This window comes from Plectropomus leopardus, chromosome 24 (genome assembly GCF_026936395.1).
Source record: "Plectropomus leopardus strain MGB_pleo_1.0 chromosome 24, ASM2693639v1, whole genome shotgun sequence".
Taxonomy (NCBI): Eukaryota; Metazoa; Chordata; class Actinopteri; order Perciformes; family Serranidae; genus Plectropomus; species Plectropomus leopardus.
The window spans coordinates 3,561,473-3,581,686 of NC_142199.1; the positions used below are offsets into that span (position 1 = coordinate 3,561,473).

Genomic DNA, 20,214 nt, shown 5'->3' on the forward strand with positions numbered 1-20,214 from the left:
AAATAAGGAAGGATGGGGGGAAGGGACAGATGAAAAATTGTAGGGAAGGAAACTTTGAAGGACTTTGACCTTTAAATCCTTTAAGTAAATCCATAAAACTTTATTGTGCTCAATAAATGTACTTTGAAACAGAATTTACGTAAGAAACAGCATTAGTAGTATTATATTAACTCTGTTAAAAACATTTGACACCACAGTGCCACCGAATAAAACATGCTTTTATAAGCTCTTTTGATACCACACAAAAAAGTTTCACTCCAAAATTAAATGTACAAATTAAGTATTTTAAGATTTTTAACATTGCTTTCAAAATGTTTCTGAGAAACCGTGATACATTCAGCAATATTCAGCGATACATTTTGGAATGAAGGCCTCAACTCATTTATATAAAACACAGTATCATCAGCGCATGCAGAAAACACCTTAGCAGTGAGAGCGGGTTAATGTGTGAGAAACTGATAAGTGATGGGTTAGGAGGAACCTGCCGGCACTCTCTGACGGGCAGCCAACTCGGTTGAACCCGTCTTCGGCTTCGACCGCTCAGATGTCTTTGACGCAGTCGGGGCAGAGGATGTCGTCTTTGCACGTCAGGAACCCTCGGCCCACCAGAGACACGCAGCACCTTTTGCAGTTGAAGCAGTCGTTGTGCCACTGCCGCTGCTCGAACGAGATGTACTTGCTGCCGCCGAGACCTGACACAAAAGCAACAGAGAGGAGCCATTTAATGAATGAGCTCGGCTGTCTCATGATCTCTAATTTAATAATTGTAATTGATGCTGATTGGATTCAGAGGAAGCATATGATCTGGGAAAGGTCCAGTTTGCGTTCAAGGTGTCATTTAAACTGCATTTACTTCTGTCTATCACGTTGGAATGCCTCATATAATGAGATTTCATCTTGTTTTATTCAATATTATAGGATAAACTCAGAGCTTTGACACAAAAACACACTTTTGTGATTTTTTGTTTCTTTTATGAATGTCTTATGATGAAAAATATGCAGCATTAGAGAACAAAACACTTATTACAGGTGTTTCTCGTATCTAAAATTCAAGCATTACATGTTTTCTGAGCTTGACTCTTGTTGAGGACTAAAAGTCCTAAAAGACTAAATCTCGACTTCTGCTGCCTTAATAATGTCCATTATGTTTCTAAAAATCTGTCCCTAAATCGTACCTCTTTAAAAAAGGAACATTTCTTGAACAATGCACACATAGCCCTATGATTGCTTTTTTTTGTTGTTTTTTTGTTTTGCAGTTTTTATGTAAATTTGCAACCATTTCTCAGGAGCAGCACCCGCGCCTGTTTACTGGATTTATGAAGCAGTTCATGGGAACTGAATCCAACCTTAATACCTGACTGAAGCACTGAATAATCAAGATGTTTGTGGCAATTCAGAGATGTGCAGAAAGACTAGAGAAGTTGAGATAAGAAAACCTTTTAGGTAGAAAAAGTATAAATAGAGAATTCATCAATATGTTAGCAAATTAATTTTCTAAGCGCAGTGCATGGTCTGTTAAAAAACTGCTGCAAAAGGATAATTGTTTCAACGTAATTTAGGCGAATTCACAGAAACACTGGAGATCATGGAGGTTCTCATAAAAATGAGTGGACTTTATAATTAATGTCTTGTTTCCACGTGTTTATGAACGAGTCAACCAAAACTAGTTAACTTAAAGGCTTTTCAAACGGGAGTCCAGAAACCAATGGGTGACATCATGGTTTCTATGTCCATTATTTTATATTTATATCGTTGCAATTTCAGAGTTTTGGAACCAGGGTAGATGAGACATGCATGCCCAATGTAGAAATTTGGATCTGATCAGTCAAAAAATCTTTTTCAAAAAGTGAAGAAACCTGTTATAGTTACAGGCTGGGAACAAAATGCCAGGACTGGCAAGCAAAATTCAGCAATGAACAACATCCCTGCATTATTGTTAATTTTTATGTCTGCCATGCATTACATTTTAAGAAAACTTCAGAGCTCCCCGACACAAGTGCGGGTGAAACGTTACCGCTGATCGGGGTGGTGCAGTAAGCACATTTCTTGGCAAACAGGTTGCAGAAGCAGTCGAGGCAGTAGGCAAAGTCGTCCCGAGAGGTGAACCGCTGGCCGGCCAGCTGCTGCTTGCAGCTGGTGCAGACGAAGCACTCCTTGTGCCAGGGCTGGTCGCGGTAGTTCACTCCTCCGGTGGTGATGGGCTGAAACATAGAGAACCATATGTCGTGCATCGTGTGAATAATTAGTGATAGTTATGACTGTCAAAAAGTGCTTGATAATTGAAGGAGACAAAGCATGAATTTACAGCTTCACACTGCTTATTTTCCTCAGGATGTAATTTATGCCGTTTGTTGGTGATTCAGTCACAGGTGAGCCAGATGAATGCTGTCTCACCAACCGGCTTTTAGCGCAAAGAGACGCCTCGGACTCCTGCTGGCTCAGCCATCTGTTTCCTGTCCATAACTGTTACATGCCATACATTTGAGCCTCCTTCCTTCACTCACTGTCTGTCTTCACATAACTGTACAGTTAGTGACAGGAGCGTAAATATAGACAGTGGGGGCAGTGCAGGCCCTTAAAGTGGGGGGCCGTACAACTAGTTACCTGGAAAATGAGAACATTATAATTATAATACTTCAGTTATTTATTTATTGGGTTGGGAGTGCATTCATTTACTATATATGCCCTCAAAAAGACAAACCCATCTCTATTTTGGTTTCTTTGTTTTTTGGAATATAGTCAGTAGAAATATTTAACAAATTGATTATTCTACAGACAAAAAAATGGAAATAAGTTAATAATTTCATATTTGCATGGTATTTTTGTCATACAGATATGCAGTGATGCTTGCTGGGTAATATGCATGTTAGTATTGTACAATGTCAAGTCGCTATTTGGTCATGCAACAAAACGATATGTGCACAACAGCCTGCACTAGGGCCCATCATAAATACCGTACGTCACTGGTTAGTGATTTGGACCTGGCGTCATTACAGGGAAATGTCTTCAATTTGATGTAAATGTGCAGCTGTAAAAACTCTTGAAATTTGCTTTCACATATATTATATCAACAGTTTTATAAAATGATGTAGTACACGAGCTGAATTTGTCATCTGTTCGAGATTAACAAAGAAAAAACGGCTGTTTTTTAGCGACTCTTTGCTGTGTAGTTTCTGCATTTCCAGCTGGGATAGTACCTTAAAAAGTGATTGTTTTTAACAGAGTCATTGCTACCTTTCCTGCGGGACAGTGCTGCAAAAAGCAGTTGATTTCTTGCAAGACATTGCTGCCGTGACACTATCACAGAAAAGGAGTATTTTTCCAAAACATTGTTGCATTGCCTGCCAGGACAGTGCCACAAAAAGCATTTGTTTTTGTCAAGACAACACTACACTTCCTGCTGGGACTGTGCCACGAAAAGTGTTTGTTTTTTAACAGAAATATAACTGAAATTCCTGCCCAGATAGTGCCATGAAAAGCAGTTGTTTTCTACCAAGACATTTTAACTTATCAGCTGCATAATAACGTAGAAATGTAACATATCAGTGGTTTGTAGAAATGTTCTTCAATGCAAAAACGTATTCTCACGACTGGGTTGTAGTACTATAGTTAAGATTGTCTTTAACTTCAAAGCTTCCCTGGGGACGTCTAAGGAAAAATCATTCTTAACTTGGCTCTTAAATGCCTCTCAAACACAATATTGATCTTGTTATTATCTGGGGATAGCAGAATCGCTCATTAGAGACCTTTACGCAACCTCAGGAGTATTAAGCAATAACAAAATCAGTTCCATCGGCAGGAAACTATTGATTTATCATCCACTTTAAAAGTGAAAATAAACATTGATAGCAGCTGCCAGTGACTACAAAAAACAAACGGATGTGTGTTGTTTTACCTTCTTGCAGTGGACGCACTGCATGGCAAACTGCTTCTCATAGCAGGGCAGGCAGTAGTTGTTGGCGTCCTTCAGGACGAAGCTCCTGATGCCGATGGGCTGCTGGCAACGGTTGCAGGTGAAACAATTCTCATGCCAACTGTTGCCCTTGTGCTCCATCTTTTTGGAGCCTGGTGGGTGGAGGACGAGAGAAAGAGAGTGGGAAGAAAAGACGAGAGAGATCAATAATTATGTGAGCAGGCGTCCAACTGTGGATTCATGAACATAATGAGAACAGGGACGTATAAACCCGAATAAAAATGCCCCCTCACCTGGCATGATGGTCTTCAGGCATGCATGGCACTTGGAAGAGTACTCGTTGCTGTAGCACTCGATGCACATCGGCATTTCATCCTTGGTGGCAAAAGGACGGTCCACCAGCGATCGGCTGCACATGATGCAGAGGAAGCACTCGCTGTGCCAGTGGCGGTCCTTGTACGACAGATCCTGCAGAGAAACGAGAGCATGTTTGGTTTAGTTTGTAATCAGAAACAGACTGTTACGTTCCTGCATTCGATGTTTTGGAAAAATTTAAACAACAGAAATTTAAAGGTCTGGTATGTAGGATTTAGGAGTATATAAAAGTGTGTTTTTATTGGTGTTTAGTCATCTAAAAATGAGAATTGTTTTGTTTTTGTTGCCTTAAAATGAGCCGTTTATATCTAGATAAGGAGCAAGTCTCCTTTGAGAGTCTGACATGTTGTTTCTACAGTAGACAAGAATAAATAAACCAAACACTGGCTCTAGTTGGGGACATTCCTGTTTCACCGTGTTTTCCTCGTGTTAGGGTTAAGTTCTCTTGCACTTCTGTCGCTCTGCACACAGGAGAAGTTTCAGTTGGTAGCAATCTGCAGCATCTTCACTAAATCCCAGCAAATCCTACATACTGGAGCTCTTAAAATTAGAAAAAAAAGTTTAAATTTTTTTTCAAAGTTAGGTAAAATTATCAGTACAACTTTAAAACACCAACACGGCTTTCAAGGAACATTTCTGTCTCCATCTACTCCCATGTATGTGTTGCAAATCAGTAATCAAATTTCACCCCTTTGCTCCTTGCATCTTATTTTGCGCCCAGATTATGCACCGTTTAACTTGCAAATCTTGAGTTGGTTACGCCCTAAATGCACATGCGCTTTTCACTTTAGACTTTTATGTTTGGTTTTCTGTGACAAAAGTATTAAGTTTCAGATTTTTCACTGACTGAATACATGTTTGTTTTTTTTTTACCTTGCTGGTGCAGCCGATGATCTTGTGGCACACCTCACAGCTGCTCGAGAAAGTTTCCTCGTAGCACTTGACGCAGTACGGGTTGTCCTCCTTCAGGATGTACTTGTGCCCATACAAGGACTCCTTACACTCTGTGCAGTCGTAGCGCTCAGCCATGTTGACTGAAATCTCCCCTGTCCTGTAAGATAAAGAATATAAAAATGATGCATCTGCAGCCAAGATCTGTCGCCATCAAAACTTTAAAATTCAAACTCGATTTCTGTAATTCGACAGCTGACTCTTTTCCACAAACACACCACAGTACCATCGCAGCATCACATGCTCCATTCAGTTTCCCAACGCCTTCATGATCAGGTTCAGGAATTAGCCCTCCTGAGATTACTTGAAACTTAATTGGGTACTTTATACAACAAATTAGGCCGAGGAATGTCATAACCAATACCCAACTTGGCAGAGACTATAGAGTAAATTTACTCCACTTTATCAGTGGATGTGACTTTAAATCTGGTTTAACTGCCTCCAAAAGAGTCGAAATTTACGTCTAAGGAGACGTAATTCACTCTGCATCTTTTAAATTCCCTCAAAGGAAATTGATGGCACCATACATCCGGAGAATGAGCTGAATCTTGACCAAAAACAAGGAAGGTTTACATGAAAAATGGGAAAAGGGAAATAAGAAATGAAGTAGAGGAGCCAAATGAAGAAGACGGCTGCATTATCATGCAGACCTTTTCTACTTTTATTAAGGAGCTATTGGTCAGCAAATAGCGCCATTCAAGGTTTCAATATTTAGGATATTGCAGATTTTTAAAAAAGGTTTGTTGCATAAAATCTTATGCAACCTCTGCAAATCAATTCCTGGAAGAAATCCAACTGGAAGATCTTAAAAGGGGGAAATCGGGCTCTTCTGGGGCAGCTCGGTGCACATCTGATAACATGAATAGAGCATATACTTCTCCCAGACCGCCACACAAAGACGGTTTGGATGGTTATTGTCTTATTATTGCTCAGGAGTCTGAAGCTGCTCTGCTGACAGCAAACAGAAGTTGATTCGAGGACAGTGATGGCACAAACAGGAAGAAAAGCAACAGAACTAGTTAATAAAATTACTGTGACTTTAATTAAATAAGGCGCACTCAGCAAACCACAAAGGCTGCTATGGACTGGATGTTTGAACAGACACGGAGCAGTCGTTTTTTTTTTTTTTACATTTTTATAGAGTGTTTCGTAAGGAGTACAGGGGGTAATAGGGTAGTGTAGAGGGTACGGAGTGCTAAATGAGGGAGTTTAGAGGGTACAGGATGTTTAGAAAAGGGTACAGGCTTAATAGGGTGGTGTGGAGGGTACAGGGTGTAATAGGGTCGTGTATGGGGTACAGGGGGTTATAAACCCTAATAAACCTCAATGAAGCCTTATGTATCCTTCATACCCACATAACCCAACTTAAAACCCCTCTATAAACCATCTGTACCTCTTTTTACCCCTATATGAACCAACTACTCTCTTTCACACACTCTATAGTTGTTAAAAACACTATGTACCCTCTACACCTGTTTACTCCTCTGTACCCCTTTCTCAGTCCCCTCTGGCACCTCTACATAACCCTCCAGTGAAGCCATCATCTATGCTGCTCTATATAGCTCCAGTACTTTATAGCACTATTTAGACCAACTTTCACCCACTGTAAACCCTGTAAATCCCCATAAATCCCCTGTAACATCTTGAAAAAACTGCAACACCTAAACTGCATTCTAGGTATACAAAATTATGAGAAAATAGAAATAAGAAGTATGCAAGAAAAAAAGTGCATTACGCTGCAATACATAACAAAATAAATACAAAATTATGAACACAAAAAATTAGCTATATGTTGGAAATATAAGAAATACATAGTCTACAAATATGTGCATTGTACTACAAGTGTAAGATATAAGTGCAAGAATAAAATGGATAAAAATTAAATAAGAGTATTGTCCAGTTGAATTATTATTGCACAAATAATTTAGAGAGCTTCAAAACATTATTGCATATTGTGCAGTTTTGCAGTTGTAACAGTATTTCATGAGTAATAAATAACTTAGATATAAATTATGGGTTACAGCTGCTGCTGGTGGCTGCATTTTCTATCATCCCTCTGTAAACCTCCAGTTTTTAATGTATAATGCTCCAAATGAATACAACTTGGTGTCTTTTTAACAAACTTTTCAGCATCTGCTGGTATAAAATCAAAATCTTAATTCTTTAAAAACCTACTCAAAGAACAAGACTTTCAACTTTTTTGCTCAAACAGCTTAAATAATCCTCCAAACCTCCTCAGAATTCAGCAACACAATCATTTTTTTAGGTTAAATCATTCACAAATCACCCGCATGAGAGATTTAAAGAAAAAAGCTGAAACCAGAGAGGAGCGTGCTGAGAACATTGGGTCAAAGACGAGACAGGAAAGGTGAAGAGAGACGTCGTACCTGTCAGCAGCAGCCTGAGCGTCAGAGGACGAGTCGTCTCGCAGACTGAGACCAGAGGTGTCTACTGAGCTCTGTCCTCCATCTGCCTTTTAACATTAACGCCAAGTGTGACCCAGACTGGGGCAGGAAGGTGGAGGCAGTGGTGTGACCAGAGTGGGCAGGTCGGGTTATATTTAGACCACTATAAATTAAAGACAAGATGCTGAAAATCAAACTGAACCAAGTGAGGAAAACTTTTGGACATGCACTCACTTATACAGGACACAACATGTAGAGATGGACATATTTTCTGCATGTAACACACACAAACACATGCACACAAAGAAAAAAGAAGTCTGGTGGTTTTAGCAGCTTGTAATATTATTTTGAAATGTCAAAGTAAAAAAAAAATACAAAATTTGATCAATTGAATTTAAGTCGTAAAGGCTCATTTTTTAACTAATCTCATTTCCACAGGGTCAGTGTGGCGGGAAAACAAAATGTACGTCAAGATTTAAAGAGGAAAAAACTTTATTGTGATCACAAGACGCAAGAGGTCCTTCAAGTGGTCGAGATCGACAGCTCCACGAGAGCTGAGGACACTCAATAAAGACTGACACGGTCAAAACATGTCAATAAATCCACCTTTACTGGAGCTGTTTTTCCTTGTTTTTTGCAGTCTTTTGTAAAGTTTAAGATCTGATATCTGGCAGACTCTTAAAGGAGAAAATGTTACATTTGATGTGGTAAATAAGTTGATTTTGGCATCAGGAGGTGGAGGGAAAAGTGCGCCTGCGAGGCTGGCTTACATCTCTACAATTTCTGCAGGATACTGGCTTGAAAAAGGTTGTTTTTAAACCAAAAACACGTTACACACACATTTTCTGCAGAGAAAGTGTGACAGAAAGATGTTTTATACAGAAGCATTACTGTGTCTCGAGTGGCGTGAAAAGTTTTTTTCTAAACATCACTGAATTTCCTGCCAGAATAAAGCCACAAAATATGTTTTTTTTTTAATAAAACATTGCATTTCGGCCAGGATAATGTAATCAAAAGTTGTTTTTTTGGTGTTACATTCCTGCATCTTATGCCGGGATAGTGCCACAAAAGGCATTTATTTATTTATCTTAAACAGAGATATTGCAGGTTGTTTTTTACTCAAACATAACTGCAGTTCCTGTCGGTATATCGTCATGAAGAGTGGATGTGTTTTTTGCAGAGACAGCACTGCTTTTCCTGGCCTGATAGTGCTACAAAACGTAGTTTTTTACCGACTCATCGCTGCTCTTTCCTGCTGGGATGATGCAAAAAAAGGGGTTTGTGTTAATGGAGACATCCCTGCGTTTCCTGCCATGATGGTTGGACAAAAAGCATTTAATATTTCAAAGACTATGTTTCCTGCCCGAAGTTTCTATGGAGATAATGCCACAAAAAGCAGTTGTTTCTTACTAGGAAGTTGTTTCATTTCCTACCAGGTTAATGGCACAAAGGGGTTTGTTTTCTGGGATAGTGGCATGAAAAGTTGCTGTTTTTTATCGAGACTTTGCTTCTTTTTCCTGGCAGGATTGTGACCCCAAAACCGGTATTTGCATGACCTTTTCTAACCTTGACCAAGTGTTTTTTTATGCCTAAACAAAACCACACATTAACCACAGAATTGGTGAAAGTTTCAACATATCTGCTGCATAAAAACATGCAAACAGGGGTGTCTGTTAGCTCACCTGTACAGCGGACGCCGCGTAGACAGAGGCTGTGTCCTCGCTTCAGCAGCCGAAGGTTTGACTCCGATTTTCGGCCTCTTTGCTGCATGTCATACCCTCTCTCTCCCTTCCCGCTGGTGCTGTCCTGTATATGACAAAAGTGCAAAAAAAACATTTAAAACTTGCAAACAAAACTCATCTGTGGTTAGCCTTTTATTTATGTTAAGTTAAATCTTAAAATGTGTGCGTTAAAAATTCAAGGTGAACAGTACAGCCACCGGATTTCCTGTGAAAGAGAAAAATAAATAAACAAGGCTGTTTGGCACATCAGGGTGTCGACAACGACGATGTTTATCCAGTTTGCTTTTGATGCAATAATATAATATAATATTGAGACGGCATTCATGTGTGTGTCACTCAATGCCAAAGTAAGAATTGGTTTAAAAAGATGGCACAAACTCTAAAATGAACCCAAAAAGCTTTAATTTGTTGGTTCATACCAGAGATATTTTGTTATTTTCCAAAAGTTAACAGCAGAGTTTTGTCAAAAAGAAATATACTTGATTTGATTTGGTTTGACATCATGATCATTCATACCCAGGTCTGCTGATCCAGTTTGTTTACAGACAGCGTGTTCCTCGCCGCTCTGTGGCGGCAGTATTCATACGGTGTTGTGATCGCTCTGCTTGCATCTTCCAACAAAACTTTTAAACACAAAGAGGCTGCTCAGTCTAACGAGATCATTTAATAACAGTTAAATAGGTTATCCTGAAAGAGCTCTCTTGTGCAGTGGAGTTTCTGAACGCACATGCCGGATTTTGAAAGTGCTGTGACGAGTTTCTTTTAATGGTTCAGAGAAACGACCCATCATGTAAGAGCTAAGCAGCAGCCACTTGTTTGTCCTTAACCTAATTTCTGCAGGTAAAATGTAAAAACTGGAATAATCGCTGAGTGTGACTCCAATGAGGGTCAGTATGTGCCTCAGTTGACTTTTAGAAACACTTAAAACTAGGACGTTAGTAAAAGGTTTACAATGTTTGACTGAGGAATTTAATTTTCCGCCGTGTCATGTTAGCCCAGTTTGACAGAATAAAAAAAGTTGCTGTCAAGCTGCAGACCTCTGCAACAAAAACTGGGAGTTTTTTAAGGAGACATTGAAGACATTTTCAACAGCAATTCTGTTTCCATAACTAGGTATGATTTAATGAAACATCAGGAATTTTCCGGGTGATTTTGCCACCAAACTGGGTGTTTTTTAGGACAACATCGGTGGCATTTCCAGCAGCCACTGTGTCCCTAAAATTGAGTGCATTTTAGAAATATGAGTGATTTTCCAGCAGCGATTGTGCTACTTAATGCTATTTTCTGTGGAGAAACTGGCAGCATTTCCAGCAGAAATTGTGACACCGAAACGCTTTTTTAGCAAGTCATTGCCAGCATGTATTCATATTTCCAGCTGCAATTGTGCCATCAAAATTTTTTTATGAGACACTGAAAACATTTACAGTGGCAAGTGTGCAACCACATGTGGGCTTCTTTTAGTGAGATATCAGCAGCGTTGTGCCTGACATTGATGGCATTTCCAGCAGTAATTCTCACACCAAAACTGGGTGATTTGGCGAGACACTAGTGAAATTTTAAGTGGCAAGTTTGCCACCAAATGAGGGCATCTTTCAGCGAGATATCGGCAGGTTTTGCAGTGGCAAAGGTGTATTTTAGCAAGATATTGGGGTCATTTCCAGCAGCAACTGTGCCACCAAAAGCAGGTATTTTGAGCCAAAACATGATCTTTTCCCAACGATACCCAAGTGCTTTTATGCTTGAAAAAACCTGCAGCGTTGTTTAAACACAAAAGACAGTTTCAACATTTCTTCTACAAAATAACAAACAAATGTTAGACATCCGTGCTTTGCAGAAATACCAAAATGTATTCTTTTATGTGAATTACTGAAGACTTGTACCTCTTCCTTTAAAATTATTTTACACACAATCACTGTCTGTTCATCACACACAGAAATCATACATGTCCCTTGAGTTATGTAATCATGGACAAGTTTTAAAGGCCGACATAAAGCTCTTATTCAGAAAGCACCACGCTGTAACACCTGTACATGTATGTGGGTCAGGACATCTACTAATTGGCGTGTCTTGTACAAACATGTCAGCAACTCTCCATTAAGCTTTGTGCTGTTAAAGGACAACTTCACCTGAAGACCTTAATGTACTACAGTCAGTCATTATTTAGAAACAAATTTAGGGTTAAATTATATTATGTTTTTTTAAGACTGCATTTTCTGTGGCTCTAACTTTTACAATTTATCCCACCAATATTTAGTTTTTGTAATTTGTTTTGTTATATTTCATTATCGTGTAGATTTTTACAGTAAACTACTTTTGTTACTACCTTTTACAAACTATTCATTTTACGATACTGTATTATTGCTGTAGTATTCATAATAGTAGTAGTAGTAGTAGTATCAAAACCAACAAATTTATACTCTTGTATTAATAGTAAATTTTATTATATTTTAAGTATATTTGATATATTCTTAAGTGTTTAGTATTTCTATGTGTATTTCCATATTCAAAGTGTATTATAATAATAATAATATATTAGTAGTTCACAAATGTATTTTGATGGACACAAATATCTTTATTTCATATAAATGCAAAAAGAATCCATACATAAATATATAATATAAAATAAAAATATTTATGCATGCATCAAAAAACATTTGTGAACCATAAATAATGTATTATAATACACTTTGAATATATGGAAATACACATAAAAATACTAAACACTGAACAGTCTCTTAAAGGACTGTGGGCGGGTCTTAATTCTCAGCCAATCACAGGAGCGCGTCCGCAAAGCGATTCTTCTGAGGCAATATGGCGAACGCATCGGTAACAACGAAATAACAAAGCCAGAAAAGCTTTTTTTTTTTTTTTTAAATATATTTATATGTGGATTATTTTTACATTTATATTAAGAATATTTATTTTTGTCACTCATTCAAACGAAATTTTATTTTTTTTATTTTGTCATTTACATTTTCTGTAAACCCCTACTATTATTATTCAGAGTATTTTTATGATATTTTTTTCCAGAAAATTTTATTTCGAAAACTTTCGTCGCATTCTACTCATCCGCTTTTACTTTGAAGGCTGTCCCGGAAGTGCTCGTTAGCTTGTAGCCGTTAGCTTAGCGGATGATTTTGTAAACAATCAGGCGACTGTTTGAAAACAAGGAAGAGGAACATGTTCAGCTGTTTCAGCAAAATCTTAAAACAACCAAATTTCCAGAGGAAAAAAAACATGAAAAACAAGGACCGGGGACAGCACGGAGGCAACCCGGACTGGATGTCCCGTTTACCGGAGGAGCTGCTGGATGTCCCGCTGTGGAACCTGTCCATACCCGGTAACAGAGACACGGGGGGACATCAGTCAACTTCTCTGTGTGGACACTACAGAACCGATAAGGTTACTTTTTATGTACTTTTTACATTTTATGTCTTAATGTCCTCCATCTGTCCCCCCAGGGAGTCACGACACCATGTCCTTCTGCCTGGATGTGTCCTCTCCTGTCCTAAAATCACAGCCCCGCTTCATCAGAGTCTCTGATAAGCTGTTTCCGTGCTGGACTCGACGCTGTGTCTCCCGCTGGGCCACCACACAGGTACCGGAGCCCCACACCTTCACTGTCAATTAGGTCCAAATTTAGGGACCCAGAAAGACCTATGAGACATCTGTCCTCTGGTGGTGCGTTCAGGTGCTGTCCCTCAAGTCAAAAATCCCCAAAATTAAATCACTAAGTAACACATGGCTTCATGGATTTACTTTTATGTGATGTAGTCTCTTTAAATTATGTTTTCTTTATTATATGTTGTTCAATTCTATTTTTACTATTATTTCTACTTTCTTTTAATTATTTTAGTTTTGTAAATGTTTCTATTTCTAATTATTTGTCTTCCCTCGGACACTTTTGCTTCAGATTTCATTTAATTCTGCCTTAAACTTTGTTTAATCATATTTGCCTCTGCAAGAAACCCTGCTTACATCACACATTTAAGACAAAATTATGTTAAGTTTTTCTTTTTTTTGTGACTTACATTTTCTGTAAACTCTTTAGACAAAAGTTTGAGCAAATTGTTAAATAAATTTTTGCTTTTTTGATCAAAACACTTTTGTAAAGTGTTTTTAAGGATGCTATGTTATCACGCCTGATAACGATTCTTTTGTCCAACCTTAATTCAGCATCATTGCTTTTGAAAGAGACTCTTTAATCACACATTTAAGACAAGATTAAAAGGTATAATTTATTGAAAAAGAGACAGTGCAAATTAACAGATATTCAAAGTATAAAAAAATGCCACAATAAGTGAGGAGGCTGTTTTTCATCTGTCGAGTCCTGTCCAAGGCTTCCTAAGAAAAAAACAAAAAAAACACAGAATATATTTATATATAAGTTTTTATCCAAGTTTACAGAAAATGTAAGTGTACAAAAATAAATGCAAATGTAAATTGGGCTTCAAAAAAATTGTAATTTTTTTTTTTTAGATTTCCATTTTTGGTTCTTTCACTACTTTTTTTGCACTAATTTCAGGTCATTTTTCACAGTAAAAACCTTCCTGAGTGATCATTGAAAATTTCTGCCTTCCTGTGTGTGTGTGTGTGTGTGTGTGTGTGTGTGTGTGTGTGTGTGTGTGTGTGTGTGTGTGTGTGTGTGTGTGTGTGTGTGTCTAGCAATCAGTCCTCAGTGATCAGTGTGACCTCGGTATTCGTTTCTTGGACCTGCGAATCGCCAGGAAGCCAGCAGGAGAAAACCAATTGTTCTTTGCTCACGGCATCTTCACTCTGATCACCGTGAGGGTAAACGGTCTAAAATCTGATTTACATCGAACCGCAATCACAAAACTCAAGATTAAGTTACAGCTGTTATTAAAAAGAAATGAAGTACAGTGTGTGTGTGTGTGTGTGTGTGTGTGTGTGTGTGTGTGTGTGTGTGTGTGTGTGTTTGTGTGTGTGTGTGTGTGTGTGTGTAGGAGGCTCTGGAAGAGCTGGCTACCTGGTTGGACGCTCATCCGAAAGAGATCGTGATCATTTCCTGTTCACACTTTGAATCGCTGGACGACGAAGATCACTTCCACTTGGTGCGGTTCATCATCACGCTGTTCGAGAAGAAAATCTGCTCCTCAAAGGTAGCTGGGCCGCTGGAGAGATGAAAAAATAAAATAAAACTTATCTTATTAAGCCAGCATGTCACATATTTGCTCCAAGTTTTTAAATGTAAGAATTTTAAATATGTAAAATAATCATATTTAAATTTTTGACCGCTTAGAGATACCAGACTTAAGACTAAAAAAAGTTATTTTTTATTATATGAAATGCTTACTGTGTCCCGTCTGTGGATGAACAGGAGATCCCCACTCTGCGCTCATGTTGGGCCAAACGTCAGCAGGTCGTCGTTTCCTACGGCAACCAGCAGATGGTGCAGCTGCATCCTGAGCTGTGGGCTGAAATACCGTACTGGTAAATAATCGAAACGCTTTCAGCTTCCGTCTCTGATCGTGACAATTTAAATACACGCCTTTCACAACATACTTGTATAGTTGTGCATCATTTTCCGGCAAAAGTCAATAATTATTTTTCATTTCTAGTTGCAGAATTGACAATGTTCTGCGTATGATCTTCCACAACGTCTTTGCTGAGGCTCAACTACGCAACTACGAGATTAAGAAATAAACAGTTCAAACATTACAATAAGTGGATGCTCTGTCTGCAGGTACGCTGACAGCCCAGACCCGAAGAAGGTGATTGCCTACCTGGAGGACCAGAAGCAAAGAGGAAGACCAGGTACGTGAAATTCCTGTAAATTTCCAGCAAAGTTTCATTGAAAATCTTCAGAGGGATTTTTTAAGCTAATTTTATTCTTATTTTGCATTTAGTATTTTAACTGCCTATTTTAATGTTATGTTTTTAATTATTTTTTTAAACTATTTTTTTGCTAGATCTGTTTGGCATGTTTTAGTTTTTTTTTTATTCAAGTTCCTATTTTTTGTATTTCTATTTTTGTATTATTTCTATTTTTTGTATTATTTTTCTTATTTTTATTTTTTGTATTATTTCTATTTTGTGTATTATTCCTTTTTATTTTATTATTATTTTTTGTATTATTTTTATTATTATTATATCCCTTTGAGGTTTTCAAAGAAATTTACAGCACATTTACTGGAATTTTCCTCAAAGATTTACTGAAAAAGATCAAAATATAAAAGCTCAGGAAATTTTGCACAATTTCAAATATTTTGTGAAAGGCGTCTGAACAAAGCACAAGAAATATACATCTAAAGCTGTTAAATAAATGTGGTGGAGCAAAACAGTACATAGTGTCCTACTGAAAATTACAAGTAAAAATATTAAAGTGGTATAAAATTGAAGTACTCATGTACTTAAAAACTGTACTTCCTTTTTTCAGCCGGGTTTTACGTCAGCGGTCTGAACTTGACCGAAGACGCTCCGTACGTCGTCCTCCACCCCCTCCAGGACATGAAGAAGATGACGATGGGAGCTCTCTCGCTGCTGCTTCATTGGGCAGGTGCACAGCGTCCGGGGAGCGAGGCCAGCGCGGTCAACGTCCTCTGCTGCGACTTCGTGGACGTCAGTCGCTTCTGCTCGCTGGTGATCGGCCTTAACTACAAACTGCTGGCCGGAGACGGCGCGCTCGCCGCTTGTCCTCTCTGCAGGACGCCGACTGAATCGTCCTCAGATGTCTCCAACCGCACTGGAAATCCAACATAGAAAAAGAAATCAGACAAGTCAGTTTGTTTCTTTCCCTGAAAAAAGTGTCAATAATTCTGATCATGTGCACTTAAGTATTAAGTCTTATCACCTTTGTAATGTTTCCAAATTGTACATATTCATGTTTTTTTTTTTGTTTTTTTTAAAATGTAATCAGACTTTTGCACTTTCATTTGTATGCACATATTTTGGAATATATGTATTTTCAAAACATATGAATAAATACCTATATTTTTAACTATTTTCACAACATGTGTAATGATCTCAATCACATTTGATATTTGGTGTTTTTGCAGACAAATGACACAAACAGCAGCATTTAAAGGTGCATTTTGTGGTTTCTAACCATCCAGTTCAACCAAACAGGGGCAGTGTTGTTCTTAAACTAAAGAAATATTTCGGGAAAATAGCAAACGTTAGAAGTTACTTACCAGCCTCAAAGAAACGTTGCGTGTTCAGCATCAAACCGCATCTCTTGACCCTCCAGGATCTGTCTCCAGCTTCTTCATAATCTCACTGCCTCCCAGGATGCATCTCTGCAACACAATACAGGGGCGTCTTTGACGGTTGGTTCAATGTTTTAAACCAGAGGTTCGGCTGACGGGCAAATAGAGAGAAGGGAGGGGAAAGAGGAAACAAGTAAATAAACCAAAAAAAACGGTCTGGGTCCAGCATGAGAATCCAGGATCACTCCTCCAGTCCCTCACAGTCCACCAGGTAACTTATCAACTTAAAAAAAGTTATTTTTTAATATATGAAATACTTACTGTGTCCCGTCTGTGGATGAACAGGAGATCCCCACTCTGCGCTCATGTCGGGCCAAACGTCAGCAGGTCGTCGTTTCCTACGGCAACCAGCAGATGGTGCAGCTGCATCCTGAGCTGTGGGCTGAAATACCGTACTGGTAAATAATCGAAACGCTTTCAGCTTCCGTCTCTGATCGTGACAATTTAAATACACGCCTTTCACAACATATTTGTATTGTGCATCATTTTCCGGCAAAAGTCAATAATTATTTTTCATTTCTAGTTGCAGAACTAACAATGTTCTGCGTATGATCTTCCACAACGTCTTTGCTGAGGCTCAACTACGCTACTACGAGATTAAGAAAAAAACAATTCAAACATTACAATAAGTGGACGCTCTGTCTGCAGGTACGCTGACAGCCCAGACCCGAAGGTGATTGCCTACCTGGAGGACCAGAAGCAAAGAGGAAGACCAGGTACGTGAAATTCCTGTAAATTTCCAGCAAAGTTTCATTGAAAATCTTCAGAGGGATTTTTCATGCTAATTTTATTGTCTAATTTTTTCATTTAGTACTTTAACTGTCTACTTTGTATTTTAACTGCCTATTTAATTATTATTTTTTTATTATTAATTTCTGCTAGATCTTTCTGTTTGGCATGTTTTGTTCTATTTTTTTATTCAAGTTCCTATTTTTTGTTTTTTCTATTTTTTGTATTATTTCTATTTTGTGCATTATTTCTATTTTTGTATTATTTCTATTTTGTGTATTTCTATTTTGTGTATTTCTATTTTGTGTATTTCTATTTTGTGTATTATTTTTAGTATTATTTCTATTTCTATTTTTGTATTATTTTTATTATTATTATTGTTATATACCTCTGAGGTTTTCAAAGAAATTTACAGCACATTTACTGGAATTTTCCTAGAAGATTTACCGAAAAAGATCAAAATATAAAAGCTCAGGAAATTTTGCACAATCTCAAATATTTTGTGAAAGGCGTCTGAACAAAGCACAAGAAATATACATCTAAAGCTGTTAAATAAATGTGGTGGAGCATAACAGTACATAGTGTCCTACTGAAAATTACAAGTAAAAGTATTAAGTGGCATAAAATTGAAGTACTCATGTACTTAAAAACTGTACTTCCTTTTTTCAGCCGGTTTTTACGTCAGCGGTCTGAAGTTGACCGAAGACGCTCCGTACGTCGTCCTCCACCCCCTCACACACTGCAAAAAAGCCACAAACACACAGGTGAATTAACAACAGGGAGGAGAAGAGAGAAAACAGACAGAAATAAACATGAAACCAATAAAAAAACCAACAACAATGCAGTCAGAGTCCAGGAGATCCAGGGACACTTAACTAAAAAAGTTATTTTTTATTATATGAAATACTTACTGTGTCCCGTCTGTGGATGAACAGGAGATCCCCACTCTGCGCTCATGTTGGGCCAAACGTCAGCAGGTCGTCGTTTCCTACGGCAACCAGCAGATGGTGCAGCTGCATCCTGAGCTGTGGGCTGAAATACCGTACTGGTAAATAATCGAAACGCTTTCAGCTTCCGTCTCCGATCGTGACAATTTAAATACACGCCTTTCACAACATATTTGTATTGTGCATCATTTTCCGGCAAAAGTCAATAATTATTTTTCATTTCTAGTTGCAGAACTAACAATGTTCTGCGTATGATCTTCCACAACGTCTTTGCTGAGGCTCAACTACGCTACTACGAGATTAAGAAAAAAACAGTTCAAACATTACAATAACTGGACGCTCTGTCTGCAGGTACGCTGACAGCCCAGACCCGAAGGTGATTGCCTACCTGGAGGACCAGAAGCAAAGAGGAAGACCAGGTATGTGAAATTCCTGTAAATTTCCAGCAAAGTTTCATTGAAAATCTTCAGAGGGATTTTTCATGCTAATTTTATTGTCTAATTTTTTCATTTAGTACTTTAACTGTCTACTTTGTATTTTAACTGCCTATTTAATTATTATTTATTATTTTTTTATTATTAGTTTCTGCTAGATCTTTCTGTTTGGCATGTTTCATTCTATTTTTTTTATTCAAGTTCCTATTTTTTGTTTTTTCTATTTTTTGTATTTTTTTCTATTTTTTGTATTATTTCTATTTTGTGCATTATTTCTATTTTTCGTATTATTTCTATTTTGTGTATTTCTATTTTGTGTATTTCTATTTTGTGTATTTCTATTTTGTGTATTTCTATTTTGTGTATTATTTTTAGTATTATTTCTATTTCTATTTTGTGTATTATTTTTAGTATTATTTCTATTTTTGTATTATTTTTATTATTATTATTATTATTATTATTATTATTATTATTATTATTATTATTATTATTATATACCTCTGAGGTTTTCAAAGAAATTTACAGCACATTTACTGGAATTTTCCTAGAAGATTTACCGAAAAAGATCAAAATATAAAAGCTCAGGAAATTTTGCACAATCTCAAATATTTTGTGAAAGGCGTCTGAACAAAGCACAAGAAATCTACATCTAAAGCTGTTAAATAAATGTGGTGGAGTATAACAGTACATAGTGTCCTACTGAAAATTACAAGTAAAAGTATTAAGTGGCATAAAATTGAAGTACTCATGCACTTAAAAACTGTACTTCCTTTTTTCAGCCGGTTTTTACGTCAGCGGTCTGAACTTGACCGAAGACGCTCCGTACGTCGTCCTCCACCCCCTCACACACTGCAAAAAAGCCACAAACACACAGGTGAATTAACAACGGGGAGAAGAGAGAAAACAGACAGAAATAAACATAAAACCAATAAAAAAAACCAACAATGCAGTCAAGAGTCCAGGATGAGAGTCCAGAAGATCCAGGGACACTTCTCTGGTCCCTCACAGTCCACCAGGTAACTTATCAACTAAAAAAGTTATTTTTTATTAAATGAAATGCTTACTGTGTCCCGTCTGTGGATGAACAGGAGATCCCCACTCTGCGCTCATGTTGGGCCAAACGTCAGCAGGTCGTCGTTTCCTACGGCAACCAGCAGATGGTGCAGCTGCATCCTGAGCTGTGGGCTGAAATACCGTACTGGTAAATAATCGAAACGCTTTCAGCTTCCGTCTCCGATCGTGACAATTTAAATACACGCCTTTCACAACATACTTGTATAGTTGTGCATCATTTTCTGGCAAAAGTCAATAATTATTTTTCATTTCTAGTTGCAGAATTGACAATGTTCTGCGTATGATCTTCCACAACGTCTTTGCTGAGGATCAACTACGCTACTACGAGATTAAGAAAAAAACAATTCAAACATTACAATAAGTGGACGCTCTGTCTGCAGGTACGCTGACAGCCCAGACCCGAAGAAGGTGATTGCCT

General features: G+C 37.8%; 2 protein-coding genes across 2 annotated transcripts; one reads left to right on the plus strand and one right to left on the minus strand.

The window, feature by feature from the left end:
* Positions 1–393: 393 nt before the first annotated feature.
* On the minus strand, positions 394–14,506 carry LOC121962795 (four and a half LIM domains protein 2-like). Its single transcript, XM_088074753.1, has 8 exons — positions 14,374–14,506; positions 9,327–9,450; positions 7,627–7,807; positions 5,162–5,339; positions 4,207–4,381; positions 3,896–4,065; positions 2,015–2,201; positions 394–692 (listed from the first exon to the last, which is right to left on the minus strand). Exons 4-8 carry the CDS (start codon positions 5,315–5,317, stop codon positions 541–543), a joined length of 840 nt encoding a protein of 279 aa, XP_087930879.1. The 5' UTR covers positions 5,318–5,339; positions 7,627–7,807; positions 9,327–9,450; positions 14,374–14,506; the 3' UTR covers positions 394–540.
* LOC121940121 (PI-PLC X domain-containing protein 1) lies at positions 12,495–16,344 on the plus strand. The gene is made up of 7 exons (XM_088074751.1): positions 12,495–12,726; positions 12,848–12,984; positions 14,052–14,177; positions 14,351–14,506; positions 14,725–14,837; positions 15,091–15,161; positions 15,784–16,344. The coding sequence occupies exons 1-7, from the start codon at positions 12,567–12,569 to the stop codon at positions 16,104–16,106; spliced, it is 1,086 nt and encodes a 361-aa protein (XP_087930877.1). The 5' UTR covers positions 12,495–12,566; the 3' UTR covers positions 16,107–16,344.
* Positions 16,345–20,214: the final 3,870 nt, after the last annotated feature.